Source organism: Schistocerca nitens, chromosome 9 (assembly GCF_023898315.1).
Source record: "Schistocerca nitens isolate TAMUIC-IGC-003100 chromosome 9, iqSchNite1.1, whole genome shotgun sequence".
Classification (NCBI taxonomy): Eukaryota; Metazoa; Arthropoda; class Insecta; order Orthoptera; family Acrididae; genus Schistocerca; species Schistocerca nitens.
The window spans coordinates 373,583,321-373,600,467 of NC_064622.1; the positions used below are offsets into that span (position 1 = coordinate 373,583,321).

A 17,147-nucleotide genomic window follows, 5' to 3' on the forward strand; every position below is an offset into this window, starting at 1 on the left:
TTTCGAAATAAACTTCAATTTACCCGTACCACGCAGGGAAGTGTACTGAGGTCTAATGTGAGTCCTGCTAGCAATTATCGTTGAGGAATGCAATTTATTTATTGAAACAAGATGTATTCATCGTCCACTCAAACAAACATGTTTCTAAAATTCTCTACACAAAAATGCTGGTTGTGATTGTTAGAAAAGCTATGACTTTTCAGACTTCTTTTACAATTTGCAAGAGACGTGTAGCCGACTTTGTGCTGTTTCCAGGGAACACCACGAGGAGGTAGTCTCTCTTCGTCCTGCATTATATTTATTTACAATATTTATAGGATGATTATTTATTTACAATTTTTACAATAGGGCTATCGGCGTGAACTGAACCCCTTTTCAATATTTACAAGTGTTGCTGTAGCTTTAGCCATTTCCTTTTCATTGTAATTTCTTCGCATAAGCCACGCAAGTAAGAAATGATTTTATATTGCCGTCAACTTGTAAGGGACTTGGAAACTATCTCATACGTCTTAATTGCGAACGTCTTTCTTCTTTTCCCACCTAGATTTAAAAGTAGTCGGTGCCCATGATATCCTGCGTCTTCTCTGAGAATTTTTACTAAGGAGTAAAAATTTGGATGAACTTTCGAAATTAATGTATTTATCCTCCGATTCCACCCTTCTGAAACATTGTTGGAGCGGTAACGCCTTCCTGCGCAGTTCCATATATCTCTTGGCATGTCCTCGTTATCCAGCCATTGTTCAACTAAATAGTCGTAAAAGTCCTGCAGTTTTTCATTATCTGGCGTGCTCTCCTGAATGCATAGCCACCCAACATCTAACATGTCCAGGAGAATCGTATGTGGAAACGAATTTCTTCATTTTCCTTGTAGGCAGCAACAAGGCCGCAATTCTGCTCTTGTCTCCACAAACACTGATTGAAATGGTAGTTGCAGCCATTAATCTTTGTATCAGGAAACGAGTGTGTTACTGATTGGATGATTGCAGCTTCAAAATCCATCATGATAGCTGTAGGATCCCATCCAGGAACGTTGCTCTCAACAGCTGTGAAAAAGCGATCGTAGGTTTCTCGCTTTTTATTGGGTAGCAAGGCGTACACGGTTGGAACTGTGTTTGTTTCCTCCTCAGAACTAGAAATATCGGCATCAACAATAAATAACTGTCCAAACTGCTTGCTGGAGCTTTTGAACGTACCATCGACAAAGAACGAATTGCATTCTGTTAAACAGATTCGCTGGCGAACACCAGTATCCTATCATTTGGTCCTCTGTTGTCACCTGCAAGTAAAAATTTGTTCCTAACATTCATTAGCAAATGATGTTCTTACAGAAAAATTCCTGCAGCATCGGTCGGATCTTGTGTAGATCCCATGCTTTTTGCCTGATGCGTTGGAGCGGTCGTTTTGCACTCCTGTGTGACGGCAGTGATGTGACGATGCAGTACTGAACTGCGGTGTGCTACCTGTTTGGTGTCCCTGTAGACCGCCCGCTACCTGTTCGGCCGAGTCTCTTCACAAATGTCGCTCCTCACAAGTGTCCCAACCCCATGCGAGCTTGTGCCTCGTCTCTAATGACCTCGTTGTTCACACTAATGCTAGTGTATCATTTGCGTACTGTGAAGGTTGTGGCAGATGGCAAGCTGCAACCCTACTACTCAGGCCGTTTAGCGGATTTGTGCCCTTAGACGACCTTCGCGATGCTATAAGTAGGATCATCCTCTCACTCTGGCATGAACACTGACCGTCTCTCCATGGGAACTTCCCTCGTCGATCTTGTCGCGATATGAAACGGAATGAGCACGTCAGGCTGGTAGCAGGGAATACTTCGTTTTATTGGGAGAATTTTGGGAAGTGTAGCTCATCTGTAAACGAGACGGCGTGTAGGACGCTAGAGCGACCAGTTCGTGAGTACTGTTGCAGTGTTTTCGATCCCTATCAGCTCCGATCGAAGGAAGACTTGGAAGCAATTCAGAAGCGTGCTGCTAGATTTGTTATCGTTAGACTCTATCAGCACGGGAGTATTACGGAAATGCTTTCTGAATTCAAATGGGAATCCCTGGTGGGAAGACGATCTCTCGTGAGACACTGCTGCGGAAATTTCAAGAACCGACATTTGAGGCCGATTGCAGATCGATTCTACAGCCGCCGACATACGTCCGCGTAAGGACGACGAAGATAAACTTTGTACATACTCTTATAGATAATCTTTTTTCGCTCGCTCTACTTGCGAGTGGAACAGAAAGGGAAATTACTTGTAGTGGTACGTGGCAGCATCTGCCATGCATGGTTCGGTGGCTTGTGGAGTATGTGAATACATATAGACATAACTACACTACATTTAGGACACAGTATGTTCAGTCATGGTCATCTGTTAACGGCGACCTCACACCACTTTCTCTCATTCAATTTCTGTGTCCCATTTTCTAAAGCAATGTCAGTTTTTTAACCGCTTGTGCTTTAGTAAGCGCTTGTCATCTGACCTAACAGAGGCTTTAGCGGATACAGAGGAGACTGCAGAACGACTTCGTCTGTATAGTCGTCCTAGCCAGTCATTTCCCTAAATCGCTTCTGGAAAGTGCGGGGATGGTTCCTTCGAAAGGCCACGGCCGATTTCGTTCCTCATCGTTGAAACAGTTCGAGTCTGTGCTCCGTCTCTAATCTTCCTTTCCCTTCTTGCCATAACGACGTGGCGGAAAAGATCTAATTTTCAACTGGGGAGTCTAATTGTGCTAGTAACTCTTCCCAACGTCCTTTTAAAAAAAGGGGGGAGGGGGAAGGGGTCGTTGTACTTTTTCATTTTTTCTTTCTAATTCCTTACTTTTTTTTTTTTTGAGATGTTCTCGAGGTTCTCTGTCGTTATCCATCGTAATGTTAACCAGCCACTAGTAGCGTTAGGCTCCAATCCCTCAACTAATTTCGAGAAACACGGCTTGCTTTCCCTAGAAACAGTTAATTTTAACTCACGATTTGCTTGGTCGCTTAAGACCTCAGCTGTTCTACGCCAATAGCCCCCACCCCCCTCCTGCCCCAATAAAGACGCTACCCTAGTATTAAAACGCACTAACACGGTTGAGTCCATCTGTCATTGTCTCATGTGCCTCAAAGTTACAACTAACACCCAGAAAAGTCATCCTCACAGTATCAATAGTTGTTTTCTTTTTAATTTTTGAGAATAATGAAACGAAAGTGTTTCACACAACTTATTAAATATCTAACTGCTATCAAACTAGCAGTAACTCAAAATGGATGAATATTTTGTATAAAAAGAGTTATGATGTACATACTTCAAATACATTCGTGCATCTAGTGCTCCTAATCCATTTGCTGAAAGGAAATGCCATATCTGCATGCTTAAAAAACTTACATTTCCAAATGGAAGCATGCGATCTTATACATGTTTGTATAATAATTTATTATGCCAAGATCATAGAGTATTTCTAGATGGGGTTATTATATCTTGTTGGCTTTCATATATCACACTTTTAAAGTATATAACTTTCAGTATTAACTTGGATAAAAACAGTCAATGTGGAGTATGACCTTATGGTATGACAGTCATTGGCATATCCATATGCGTTTTTATAGTGCTAGTTTCAAAATGTTATAACCTTTATTTTTAAGCTAGGTTGTGCTTTTAAGTTATTAGCTTTAAAAGTTATATATAGCAAACATAAGTTGATTCAGAGAGCGCTGTTTACCGACGCACATCACCTGTATCATTTGTCCACCCAACACATCTTACCACCTTCAGTTTCCTGTGCCCCTGTCTTCCACAAGCGCAATATAAAGAGCACATGTTAATAATTTAATTTCTGTCTTTTACCACGTAATGGTATGACTGTTTTATAGAAACATTTTATACCATTTCCGTGCTGATTAGTACACATATACTAGAATTTATATACAGGGTGAAAATTATTGAATTATAAGAAAAAATTTGAATTAGTTACAAACTACATTGCGCGCACACTTTATTCAACATGTAAACGTCACTACAGATATTCGGATTTAGGTTATGATATGTTCGATATGCTTGTCATCATTGGCGATGATATAGCGCAGACGAATAGCGAAATTCTGCATGACTCCCTGAAGTGGTGGAACATCGATGCTGTCGATGACCTCCTGAATGGTTGTTTTGAGCTCAGCGATGATTTAGGGGTTATTGCTGTACACCTTGTTTTTGATATAGGCCCATAAAGATGAGTCGCATGCGTTTAGGTCCTGAGAATGTGGCGGTCAATCAACCCCCATGCCAGTGGTCTCTCGGTATCCCAGAGCCAGAAAGCGGCTCCTCCAGGCCATCAAACACTCCCCTGCTTCGATGGAGTCGAGGTCCGTCTTGCATGAACCACATCTTGTCGAAATCAGCGTCACTTTGGATAATGGGGATGAAATCATCTTCCAAAACCTTCACGTGTCGTTCGGTAGTCACCGTGCCATTAGGAAATATCGCACCGATTATTCCGTGAATGGACATTGCACAAAATACAGTCATCCGTTGAGAGTGAAGAGACTTCTTGATTGCGAAATTCTAAGTCCCGCAGTTTTGGTTATTGACGAACCCGTCCAGATGAAAGTGGGCTTCGCCGCTAAACTAAACCATGCGTGCGCTTACTAATTCCCATCATGCCCGGCGGCCAACCGTGCAGTTAGAATGTCCTAACGTAAACTGTTCAGACGTTATGACGATTTTATTTCATATAGTTCAGTAATGGAAACTTCCTGGGAGATTAAAACTGTGCCTTTCGCGGGCAAGTGTTCTACCATCTGAACTACCCAACCACGGCTCACGGCCCGTCCTCACTGCTTTACTTCCGCCAGTACCTGTCTCCTACTTTCCAAGCTTCAGAGAAGCTCTCCTGCGAACCTCACAGAACTTGCATTCCTGGAAGAAAGGATACAGTGGAGACATGGCTTAGCCACAGCCTGGGGGATGTTTCCAGAGTGAGATTTTCACTCGGCAGCGGAGTGTGCGCTGATATCATACTTCCTGGCAGATTAAAACTGTGTGCCGGACGAAGACTCGAACTCGGGACCTTTGACTTTCGCGGGCAAGTGCTCTACCATCTGAGCTGTGTAGTTTAGAAAGTAGGAGACGAGGTACTGGCGGCAGTAAAGCTGTGAGGACGGGCCGTGGGTCGTGCTTGGGGAGCTCAGATGGTAGAGCACTTGCCCACGAAAGGCAAAGGTCCCGAGTTCGAGTCTCGGTCCAGCACATAGTTTTAATCTGCCAGGAAGTTTCATATCAGTGCACACTCCGCTGCAGAGTGAAAATCTCCTTCTGGTTCAGTAATTGTTACCCTGTATCATCACGAGAGTGTTTACGGATTAATAGTCGCATCCGAAGATGGTCATGATTTTTTGAGACTAGTAATGTGAATATTTAAACAGTACGTGAACTGTAAGGTGAAAGGCGGCCGTTTGCTAAAGAAAGTTTTGGGGAAAGGGGGAAACAAGCCCGGCTTCGACGAATACCACCACGGAGTGAGGAACCACGGGGGTCGTGGGGGGTGAGGGGAAACAACAACAACCACAACAACAACATCTAACAGGCATGCCACCAGCAGTACACCCTCCTTAACGCGTTCTTCGTCCTTCCCCACAAGAACGAAAATCTCCAAAGGAGGTAAAAAAATGGTTCAAAAGCTCTGAGCACTATGGGACTTAACATCTGTGGTCATCAGTCCCCTAGAACTTAGAACTACTTAAACCTAACTAACCTAAGGACATCACACACATCCATGCCCGAGGCAGGATTCGAACCTGCGACCGTAGCAGTCGCGCGGTAAAGGAGGTAAAAACCGGTTAAATTATGTTCGTAATCGAAACTGAAATGGTCTTATGTATTGAAATGTTTAATCAACATAATTCCAACAACTTCATATATTTATCAGACGGCCGGTGTGGCCTAGCGGTTCTTGGCACTTCAGTCTGGAACCGCGCGACCGCTACGGTCGCAGGTTCGAATCCTGCCTCGGGTATGGATGGGTGTGATGTCCTTAGGTTAGGTTTAAGTAGTTCTAGGGGACTGATGACCTCAGATGTTAAGTCCCATAGTGCTCAGAGCCATTTGAACTATATATTTATCAGGAGGAAAGGAAGCATTATAAAATAGAGTGAATACGGAACAGTAACAAAGCAGACAACAATGGTTACCTCACACATAGCACTTCTGCCTCCTAGGGATCTGATCATGCAATTTACAGTTAACATACTGTGACACAGTGAATTATTATAAGAATATTATATATGTTCATATAATTGCTCAAGCCGGACATTGTGATGAATGAGCCACCACGTAAACACATTTCCAAGGTGTGTTTCATAAAATGTCTTCCAGTCTTGACTATGGGATCGTGTGTGATTGTGAGTGTGTTGGTAACTGGCTGCCTGTGCAGGTGGCGACGCCGGCCAGCGTGGTGTGCGAGTGCACCACAGTCCCCGCGGCGCCGCTGACGCCCCTGCAGGCGCTGCTGGTGGAGGCCGTCGCCACGGCCGTGCTGGTGCTGCTCTGCATGGGCCTCTGGGATGGCCGCAACAGCCGCAACACCGACTCCTCGCCGCTCAAGTTCGGCTTCTACATCACCATCATCTCACTCGCTGCGGTAAGTCCACCAGCCAGCTAACACACAGCCTCCTGCAGTCACTGGTGTACCAGGTGCCGCCAGAATTCCCTAAAGATCCTCGTAAAAATCAGAAAACTTGCCTTCTCCTTCTTCCTTCCTCTTTCTCTTCTTTTCCTCCTCCTCCTCCTCCTCTTCCCTTGTTCGGCCTGTTCCAGCTACATTTGGTCCTTCCATCTTTTTGCCCAATGCACCTTTTACCTTGCAGAATATAGACACATCAAAAAAAGTTTTACATCACCGCGGTTCCCAGAACTCCTGAAGATAGACGTTGACTGTTTATTTTGTATCACAGACACAGTCCTTTTGATTGTTCAGAGACGTCAGTAAACCCGCCCAGCTGCGCGGAGTGGCCGCGCGGTTTGAGGTGCCATGTCACGGATTGCGCCGCCCCTCCCGCCAGAGGTTCGAATCCTCCCTCGAGCATGTGTTGTTCTTAGTATAACTTAGTTGAAGTAATGTGTAAGTCTAGGGACGGATGACCTCAGTAGTTTGGTCCCTTAGGAATTCACACACATTTTGAAACCCGCCCAAAGATGTAAACAACCATGCATGAGCAGCTCCTATTAGACGGAGGGGGCCCAACAGCCGATCACTTCCAGTCATTCCACCAGGAAGGAGGTACACGGCTCGTGTTGCCTGTAGTTCAGTACCGCGGTTCGATCGAGTCCGCATTGTTACTGCGGGACAGGAAGGGCTCTCAACAATGGAAGTGTCCAGGCGTCTCGAAGTGAACCAAAGCGATGTTGTTAGGACATGGAGGAGATACAGAGAGACAGATGCCATGCCTCGCTCAGGCCGCCCAAGGACTACTACTGCAGTAGCTCAGAGGAACCCTGACAGCATTGCCACCATGTTGAAATTCGTGCAATAACAGGTCGTCGTGTTACTAGTCAAACTGACTGCATGACGCGCAACTTCACTCCCGACGTCCATGGCTAGGTCCATCTTTGCAACCACGACACCATGCCTAATGGACCGCTCAGGATTGGCATCATGTTCTCTTTACCGATGAGTGTCACATATGCCTTGAACCAGACAATCGTCGGAGACGTGTTTCGAGGTAACCCGGTCAAGCTGAACGCCATAGACACACTATCTAGCGAGTACACCAAGGTGGAGGTTCCCTGCTGTTTTGGGGTGGCATTGTGTGGGGCCGACATATGCCGCTGGTAGTCATGGAAGGCGCCGTAACGTCTGTACGATACGTCAATGCCGTCCTCCGGCTGATAGTGTACCATATCGGCAGCATATTGGCGAGGCATTCGTCTTCATGGACTACAATTCGCGTCTCCATGGTGCACATCTTGTGAATGACTTTCTTCAGGATAACAACATCACTCGACTAGAGTGGCCAGCATGTTCTCCAGACATGAACCCTGTCGAACAAGTCTGGGATTAAAAGGGCTGTTTGTGGACGACGTGACCTACAAACCACTGACGGATCTACGCCGAATCGCCGTTGAGAAGTGGTGAAATCTGGACCAACAGTGCCTTGATGAACTTGTGGATAGTATGCCACGACGTATACAGGTATGCATCAGTGCAAGAGGACGTGCTACTGGGTATTACAGGTACCGGTGTGTACAGCAATCTGGACCACGACCTCTGAAGATCTCGCTGTATGGTGGTACAACATGCAATGTGTGGTTTTCATGAGCAATAAAAAGGGCGGAAATGATGTTTATGTTGCTCTCTATTCCAATTTTCTGTACAGGTTCCGGGACTCTCGGAACCGAGCTGATACAAAACTTTTTTTGATGTGTGTGTAAGGTGTTCGGAAATTCCCGTTACAAACTTTTAGTACTCGTTGAGAGGAGTGAGTACATAATATTGAGAACAGGAACCAATGCTGCAACAATTTGAAAACATTTTGGTAACGCAGGCACTATTACAAGTAATTTACTAGGCGTGCCGCAGTACGTCACATGCGTCACAGTTCCACTAAACAAAAAAGAAAGTTAATCAGTTTCCATAAACATTGTTCGACGTATCCCCATTCGGACGCGTGGCGTCTCCCTGGAGCACCACAGCCACTCTTGCCGACATTGAAGGTATCATTTGTCGAAGCCGTTGCTTAATTGTAGCAAAAAAGGGTATGCGATGGAGTCGAACATTGTGGATAATGATCTTGGTAACAGCCACAAGCAGCTCTTCCATTACCGTGAGCTTCGGCATACAGAAGGATCACATTGGTGTGTTCTGCAAACGTGTGTTCACCCATGTTGCTCTAATACTCAAAGGCACGTGAATGAGGCTCGAACAGGGTCAGACAGGTAGGATAGACGTCATATGACATCAGCCGATACGAAATAAGCATCCCCCCATCTGTTGCATACCTACCTAACAAACATGTTTCCAAACGACTGTAGCACAGAAACGGTACGTTTCCTATTCAAAATATTATATACTCACTCCCCTCGTCAAGTGCTAGAAGTTTGTGGCGGGAATTTCCAAACACTTGTATTGCGTAAATGTAGTGCTAATCTTGAATCCTCCACTTGCAACAGGACGGATATCCCCTTTTGTTATTTTCTTCAATCCTTTTCCTGTACATCAAATACTTTCAATTCCTTTCTAATATTTACATTTATTTTATAATTGTAACAGAGAATTAAGTGGAAGGGCTGGGGGTGAGGTGGTAGGCGTATTACAACAGTCCTAAGCATAATTTTATTGTAAGTAACCTGCCAGTAAAATCCACCGATACACTTGAAACCAAACTTTTAATTGATTTAAAACAAGGAACTAACGTCGCTGCGTTTCGTCTCATGTTCAGTTCATCAACTAGTATGCATTGACACGTCTCATATGAGATTTCAATGATCTCACAAACATCAGGTATTGTCTCTCTTTGTAGATCATTTAATACACATTATCCCTAGCTCCGGAGTTGTGCATGATGTCAGTCTGTCCAAGTTTTTGTTAATCACCACGGACTCCCAGCTATCGCTTAAATCATTCAAATCTTCATGCTTGGCTCAAAGATTGCTCACCAAGGCACCCTTGCTTTATGGTGGGTTTCAGCTGCAGTTTGTGGAGTTTAAAACAGAACTTAATAAAGATCCATTGTTGTTTCAGGTCACCCTTTTCGAAATTCGCAACCACGGTAAAACATGGTGCAAGGGCACCAGCAATAGTGTTCACACCGATGCACTCACATTGGCGCCACGTGGCACACTGGCAGTGGAAAGACACGACCAGAAATGCGTAGTGGCAGTAGGTTGAAATTCTGACTTTTTTGCGCAAGATTCAGACTATCTGAAAATTTGGGTAACACCTCGTATTAGCAGCTATTGCTGCTCTAATTATCAAATTAAAGCTTGGTTTGGTGAAATTCCCTATTCGCGTTGCTTGCCAGCCATTCTCTTCAACTATTTCTGCTTCCAACATCATCAGTGTTCTGACTTATATACTTGTACGTAGGCCTGCCTCTGAATTATTTCCATTTAGTATCCCTTAAAGTACTATTTTCAGTGATACATTATGTCACAGTGTTTGCCCGACCATTGTCTTTTCCGTCCATTTTACTTTTATTAGCCATTTATGTCGTTAATTCTTCTTAGTCGCTAACTCGGTCATTCTATCTGTTACCAGTCAAGTGCACATTGTTTCATTTCATACACCTGGTACTTAGAGAACGTCTCGGATGGTATATCTGCTGTCATTATCATTTCTCCTCTTCCCCATTCCATTCGTGAATGTTATTTGGGAAGAACTATAGTCGATAAAACTCTACGTTAGCTCTAACTTTTTTTACTTTTCTTTCTTTCTTTATTTATTTTTCGTTGTGGCCATTTCACAACACATTATGGAAGCAACTAATCTTCTTTGATTCTTGAAAATTTCCCGGCAAGGAGTATTCCATGAAATTTCTGGACTGCAGCCGTATTACGTCGACTTCTTGTCACGATATTTCGGCTGAAAACCAACGGCCATCTTCAGATGAGTGTTTTGCAATGTAGATTGCTAGTTCACATCGCTAACGTTGTACCAAAAGTTGGCGCATTTAGCCACTTTTAGTTTTCTACGGGAGCATAATAATTACATTACTTTACAAATGAGATGCAACATCCACTGTTCCCCTAAATTTCATTCACGAGCTTGTGTAGGTTTTGCCGTGATCTTTTGCCTGATACCAATGAGAGATCCACTGGTATTTTATCAATATCTGGACATGTTTGTATCAACGCCGCATCTTCCATTATAATATAGAGGAAGTGGACAAAAATATTGTAAAAGCATACGGTGTAGAAAAACCGTTGTCATTCCAAACCGCTTGCAGTCGCCTCAGAGCGGATAAATACGGACCCCTTGCGGTTTTCAAGGGAATTTCTTTGCAAAAGAGTGACAAGTTCAGGTAACGGTGTTGGAGGTGGATAGCGGTCACGCACCCTTCTCTCCAAAATAAGCCACAAAAGCTCAATAATATTGACATATGGTGACTGTAGTGACCTGAGGACATGCGACAATTCCTCCTCGTGCTCACTAAAATAGACCTGGGCGGTGCAGACTATGTGGGTAGGACCCTGTCACTTTGGAACAAAGCATCACCCCTGGGGAAACGAACATTGTATCATTACAGATTAAAACTGTGTGCCGGACCGAGACTCGAACTCGGGACCTTTGCCTTCCGCGAGCAACTGCTCTACCACCTGAGCTACCCAAGCACGACTCACCCGTCCTCACAGCTTTTAATTCCGCCAGAAAATCTGAAAAGGGAAATGCAAAGGCTCAATCTAGATATAGTAGGGGCCAGTGAAGTGAAGTGGAAGGAAGACAAGGATTTCTGGTCAGATGAGTATCGGGTAATATCAACAGCAGCAGAAAATGGTATAACAGGTGTAGGATTCGTTATGAATAGGAAGGTAGGGCAGAGGGTGTGTTACTGTGAACAGTTCAGTGACCGGGATGTTCTAATCAGAATCGACAGCAGACCAACACCGACAACGATAGATCAGGTATACATGCCGACGTCGCAAGCTGAAGATGAACAGATAGAGAAAGTGTATGAGGATATTGAAAGGGTAATGCAGTATGTAAAGGGGGACGAAAATCTAATAGTCATGGGCGACTGGAATGCAGTTGTAGGGGAAGGAGTAGAAGGAAACGTTACAGGAGAATATGGGCTTGGGACAAGGAATGAAAAAGACTAATTGAGTTCAGTAACAAGTTTCAGCTAGTAATAGCGAATACCCTGTTCAAGAATCACAAGAGGAGAAGGTATACTTGGAAAAGGCCGAGAGATACGGGAAGGTTTCAATTACATTACATCATGGTCAGACAGAGATTCCGAAATCAGATACTGGATTGTAAGGCGTACCCAGGAGCAGATATAGACTCAGATCACAATATAGTAGTGATAAAGAGTAGGCTGAAGTTCAAGACATTAGTCAGGAAGAATCAGCACGCAAAGAAGTGGGATACGGAAGTACTAAGGAATGACGAGATACGTTTGAAGTTCTCTAACGCTATAGATACAGCGCAGTAGGCAGTACAGTTGAAGAGGAATGGACATCTCTAAAAAGGGCCATCACAGAAGTTGGGAAGGAAAACATAGGTACAAAGAAGGTGGCTGGGAAGAAACCATGGGTAACAGAAGAAATACTTCAGCTGATTGATGAAAAGAGGAAGTACAAACATGTTCCCGGAAAATCAGGAATACAGAAATACAAGTGGCTGAGGAATGAAATAAATAGGAAGTGCAGGGAAGCTAAGACGAAATGGCTGCAGGAAAAATGTGAAGACATCGAAAAAGATATAATTGTCGGAAGGACAGACTCAGCATACAGGAAAGTCAAAACAACCTTTGGTGACATTAAAAGCAACGGTGGTAACATTAAGAGTGCAACGGGAATTCCACTGTTAAATGCAGAGGAGAGAGCAGATAGGTGGAAAGAATACATTGAAAGCCTCTATGAGGGTGAAGATTTGTCTGATGTGATAGAAGAAGAAACAGGAGTCGATTTAGAAGAGATAGGGGATCCAGTATTAGAATCGGAATTTAAAAGAGCTTTGGAGGACTTACGGTCAAATAAGGCAGAAGGGATAGATAACATTCCATCAGAATTTCTAAAATCATTGGGGGAAGTGGCAACAAAACGACTATTCACGTTGGTGTGTAGAATATATGAGTCTGGCGACATACCATCTGACTTTCGGAAAAGCATCATCCACACAATTCCGAAGACGGCAAGAGCTGACAAGTGCGAGAATTATCGCACAATCAGCTTAACAGCTCATGCATCGAAGCTGCATACAGGAATAATATACAGAAGAATGGAAAAGAAAATTGAGAATGCGCTAGGTGACGATCATTTTGGCTTTAGGAAAAGTAAAGGGACGAGAGAGGCAATTCTGACGTTACGGCTAATAATGGAAGCAAGGCTAAAGAAAAATCAAGACGCTTTCATAGGATTTGTCGACCTGGAAAAAGCGTTCGACAATAGAAAATGGTGCAAGCTGTTCGAGATTCTGAAAAAAGTAGGGGTAAGCTATAGGGAGAGACGGGTCATATACAATATGTACAACAACCAAGAGGGAATAATATGAGTGGACGATGAAGAACGAAGTGCTCGTATTAAGAAAGGTGTAAGACAAGGCTGTAGCCTTTCGCCCCTACTCTTCAATCTGTACATCGAGGAAGCAATGATGGAAATAAAAGAAAGGTTCAGGAGTGGAATTAAAATACAAGGTGAAAGGATATCAATGATACGATTCGCTGATGACATTGCTATCCTGAGTGAAAGTGAAGAAGAATTAAATGATCTGCTGAACGGAATGAACCGTCTAATGAGTACACAGTATGGTTTGAGAGTAAATCGGAGAAAGACGAAGGTAATGAGAAGTAGTAGAAATGAGAACAGCGAGAAACTTAACATCAGGATTTATGGTCACGAAGTCAATGAAGTTAAGGAATTATGCTACCTAGCCAGTAAAATAACCAATGACGGACGGAGCAAGGAGGACATCAAAAGCAGACTCGCTATGGCAAAAAAGGCATTTCTGGCCAAGAGAAGTCTACTAATATCAAATACCGGCCTTAATTTGAGGAAGAAATTTTGAGGATGTACGTCTGGAGTACAGCATTGTATGGTAGTGAAACATGGACTGTGGGAAAACCGGAACAGAAGAGAATCGAAGCATTTGAGATGTGGTGTTATAGACGAATTTTGAAAATTAGGTGGAGTGATAAGGTAAGGAATGAGGAGGTTCTACGCAGAATCGGAGAGGAAAGGAATATGTGGAAAACACTGATAAGGAGAAGGGACAGGATGATAGGACATCTGCTAAGACATGAGGGAATGACTTCCATGGTACTAGAGGGAGCTGTAGAGGGCAAAAACTGTAAAAAAAAATAAATAAAATAAAATAAAATAAAAACCTCGTCTCCTACATTCCAAACTTCGCAGAAGCTCTCCTGCATACCTTGCAGAACTAGCACCCCTGGAAGAAACTGGAAGAAAGGATACTGCGGATACATTGCTTTGCACAGCCTGGGGGATGTTTCCAGAAAGAAATTTTCACTCTGCAGCGGAGTGTGCGCTGTTATGAAACATACTGGCAGATTAAAACTATCTGCCGGACCGAGACTCGAACTCGGGACCTTTACCTTTCGCGGGCAAGTGATCTACCAACTGAGCAGAGTGAAAATTTCTTTCTGGAAACATCCCCCAGGCTGTGGCAAAGCAATGTATCCGCAGTATCCTTTCTTCCAGGAGAGCTAGTTCTGCAAGGTATGCAGGAGAGCTTCTGCGAAGTTTGGAAGGTAGGAGACGAGGTAGTGGCGGAATTGAAGGCTGTGAGGACGGGTCGTGAGTCGTGCATGGGTAGCTCAGTTGGTAGAGCACTTGCCCGCGAAAGGCAAAGGTCCCGAGTTCCAGTCTCGGTCCGGCACACATTTTTAATTTGCCAGGAAGTTTCATAACAGCGCACACTCCGCTGCAGAGTTAAAATTTCATTGTAGCATTAGATGGACGTGATCACAGAACATTGTAACATAGTCCTTGGCAGTAACGCGTCTTTCAATCTTGGGACGTAGATTCGACCAGAAGGTGGAAACAGTGTGCAACATGACTCATCCGACCAAATAACTTTTCCATTATTAAAAAGTCCAGGTTTTAAGGCTTGAGATGTATATTTTTCTGTTTCTGGTATTTGCATTACTGATGAGTGGTTTTAGAATACCAGCTACCTTTGCAGTTCCCAGATTATGCTGCTCTCTTTGTGTTGTTTTCGTGCTGACAGGGTCCGTGAGAACGATTTTGAAATCTGCAGTGACTTTTGCAGCCGTCGTCCGCTATTTTCTGTCACAGTCACTGAACACACACTTTCGTCCGCATTGTGATTTAGCAGATGACGTGTTTCCTCTTTCCCTGTGTTCGGTATAAATCTTCGCTATGGTGTCCCCTGAAACGGCGCTACATCGGTTACGGAAGCATTCACCATACTAGAACCAAGCATTTGCCCACTTTCTAATTCATTTATCGCCGACATAATGCACTCATGACTACACAGAATACTATTCTGATTACGACTGACCCTCATTGTAACGTACTATGTATATTGCACAGGTGCCGTTCTTGGTCAAATACAACAACGCAACCCACATGCTTGGCTAGCATCTACATTTATGTTCAAGAATGCATTCCTCACAGTGTTCTCATATTTTTGTCCAACCCCTGTAAGTTTCAGTGTTGTCATCATCAGGGTAGTGAAAAATTACCGGTAAGCTGTGAAAGAAGGTGATACCGTATAACCAAAAATATTCTTCAGAGTTAGTTCTCATTCAGATATTGGAAAGGATCACGTTGTAAAGGATTATATCTGAAACACATTTGTTTTGCTGATGACATTGCACTACTTGCACCTCTTACAGATAAACCTCAGAGACAAACGTAATAAAATAAATTTAAAGAAGACTTGAATATGAATTACAATAAGACTAACGCACAATCAAAGGACTGAAACAAAGTAGTACAAATAATCATTGAAGACGTAGACTCCTTCTGCTTACGGAGGGAAATTTTAATTTAAATTATGGAAGCCATCCAGAAATGTCTGTTTTTGGGGGAACAGTGAATAGGTGCATGCTCGAGACTAATATGTTAGACAGGACACAAACAAATGAACGAGGGATCGTAATGAAGAGTGAAGGGAAAATAATCAAATGTAAAATCATAAAAATTCTAAAAACTGTTCAAAATTTTCAGAAATTTTCTATATTTTGTCTCAATTGCATTTAACGTTTATTATTATTATTTATTCGTTTCGCCCTCTAAGGAGCACGCGGAACCATTAATTAGCACTGCTCTTCTTAGCTTTCTTGTTCTTTTCTTCCCAAAACATCCTCATCCTTTCACTATGGGCCTCTCTTCTCTCTTGTGTCCATGCGTTTTTCAATTTCAGATTATTTTCCGTTGGGTTTTGGCTGTTAACTTATGAGAGTTGATTTTCCGTCTGTACACAGTCCGTGTGGTTTCTAGTGGGTCAATACTGAGTTCCGTGACGTCATTTTGGGTTTCTGTTAGCCAGCGTGCCTTGGTTTGGCGAGTTCCTTTGATGATAAGGAAGGTTTACTTGGTCATTCTAGAGGTGTCTATTCTTGCTAAATGTCCGTAGAATTTCAATCGTCTTTTCCGTGCAACTGGCGTGAAACGTTCAGTCCTTGAGTACAGTTCTTCAGAGCTTTTGCGCATCCTGACACCATCTTGAATCTTGGGTCCAAATATTTTACAGAGTACATGCCTTTCCATTTTCTCAATGTCCTTGATGTTGTTGGTTAATGATGGTGTTTCAGTTGCGTAGAGCTCCTCTGGAAGAGTGATTGTATGATAGTGGTGTAGATTGGCTTGAGTGGATAGCGATTTCTTATTGTATGTATTCCAGGTCATTGTATAAGCTTTACGTAATTTTTCTGCTCGTGTTTTGTGAGCTACTTTTTCGTTACCAGTGTTGCTGATAATTTCACCCAAGTACTTGAAGTACTTAACTTGTTTGATGTTACTACATTTTGTTGCAAGTGGTTTCAGATTTGAACTTTTGGAGTCAATGAATTGTGTTTTCTAGTAAGAAATTTGGAGCCCGGTTTTGATGGCAATCTCATGAAGTGTCTGGATGGCATGTTTGGCTTCCTCGGGAGTCCCCGTGATTTTTGCTAGGTCATCACCAAAAGCAAGACATTTTATGTCGATTCGTTTGTCCTTTGTTCCCATATTTATTCCAGGTATTTCTTTCTCCCACGTCTTGATAATTTTGTCCAGTACCAGGTTAAAGAGGAGTGGGGGCAACCTATCACACTATCTCACCTGTCCTAATTTGAAAAGGTTCAGAAACTTCTTCCATGAATTTTACTTTTGAGGTTGTCTGTTAAAGTCTGCTCAATTAATGAAGTAGTTTTGTTATCTACACCATATTCACGAATTGTATTGAACAGACTGGAGCGATGAATCGAGTCGTATGCTTTCTTGAAATCTACGAGGCTGACTACTGTGCGGTACGACTAACAGTGTTGCAGTATCATCT

At 43.2% G+C, this 17,147-nt stretch overlaps 1 protein-coding gene across 4 annotated transcripts in view; it reads left to right on the top strand.

The window, feature by feature from the left end:
- Positions 1-17,147, top strand: part of LOC126203898 (aquaporin AQPAe.a-like) — a 420,935-nt gene that overhangs the window by 388,599 nt on the left and 15,189 nt on the right. For all 4 annotated transcript variants that reach the window (XM_049938284.1, XM_049938286.1, XM_049938285.1 and 1 more), the window contains exon 5: positions 6,399-6,605. In XM_049938284.1, the coding sequence (XP_049794241.1) occupies positions 6,399-6,605 (207 nt within the window). The remainder of the gene's footprint in view (positions 1-6,398; positions 6,606-17,147) is intronic.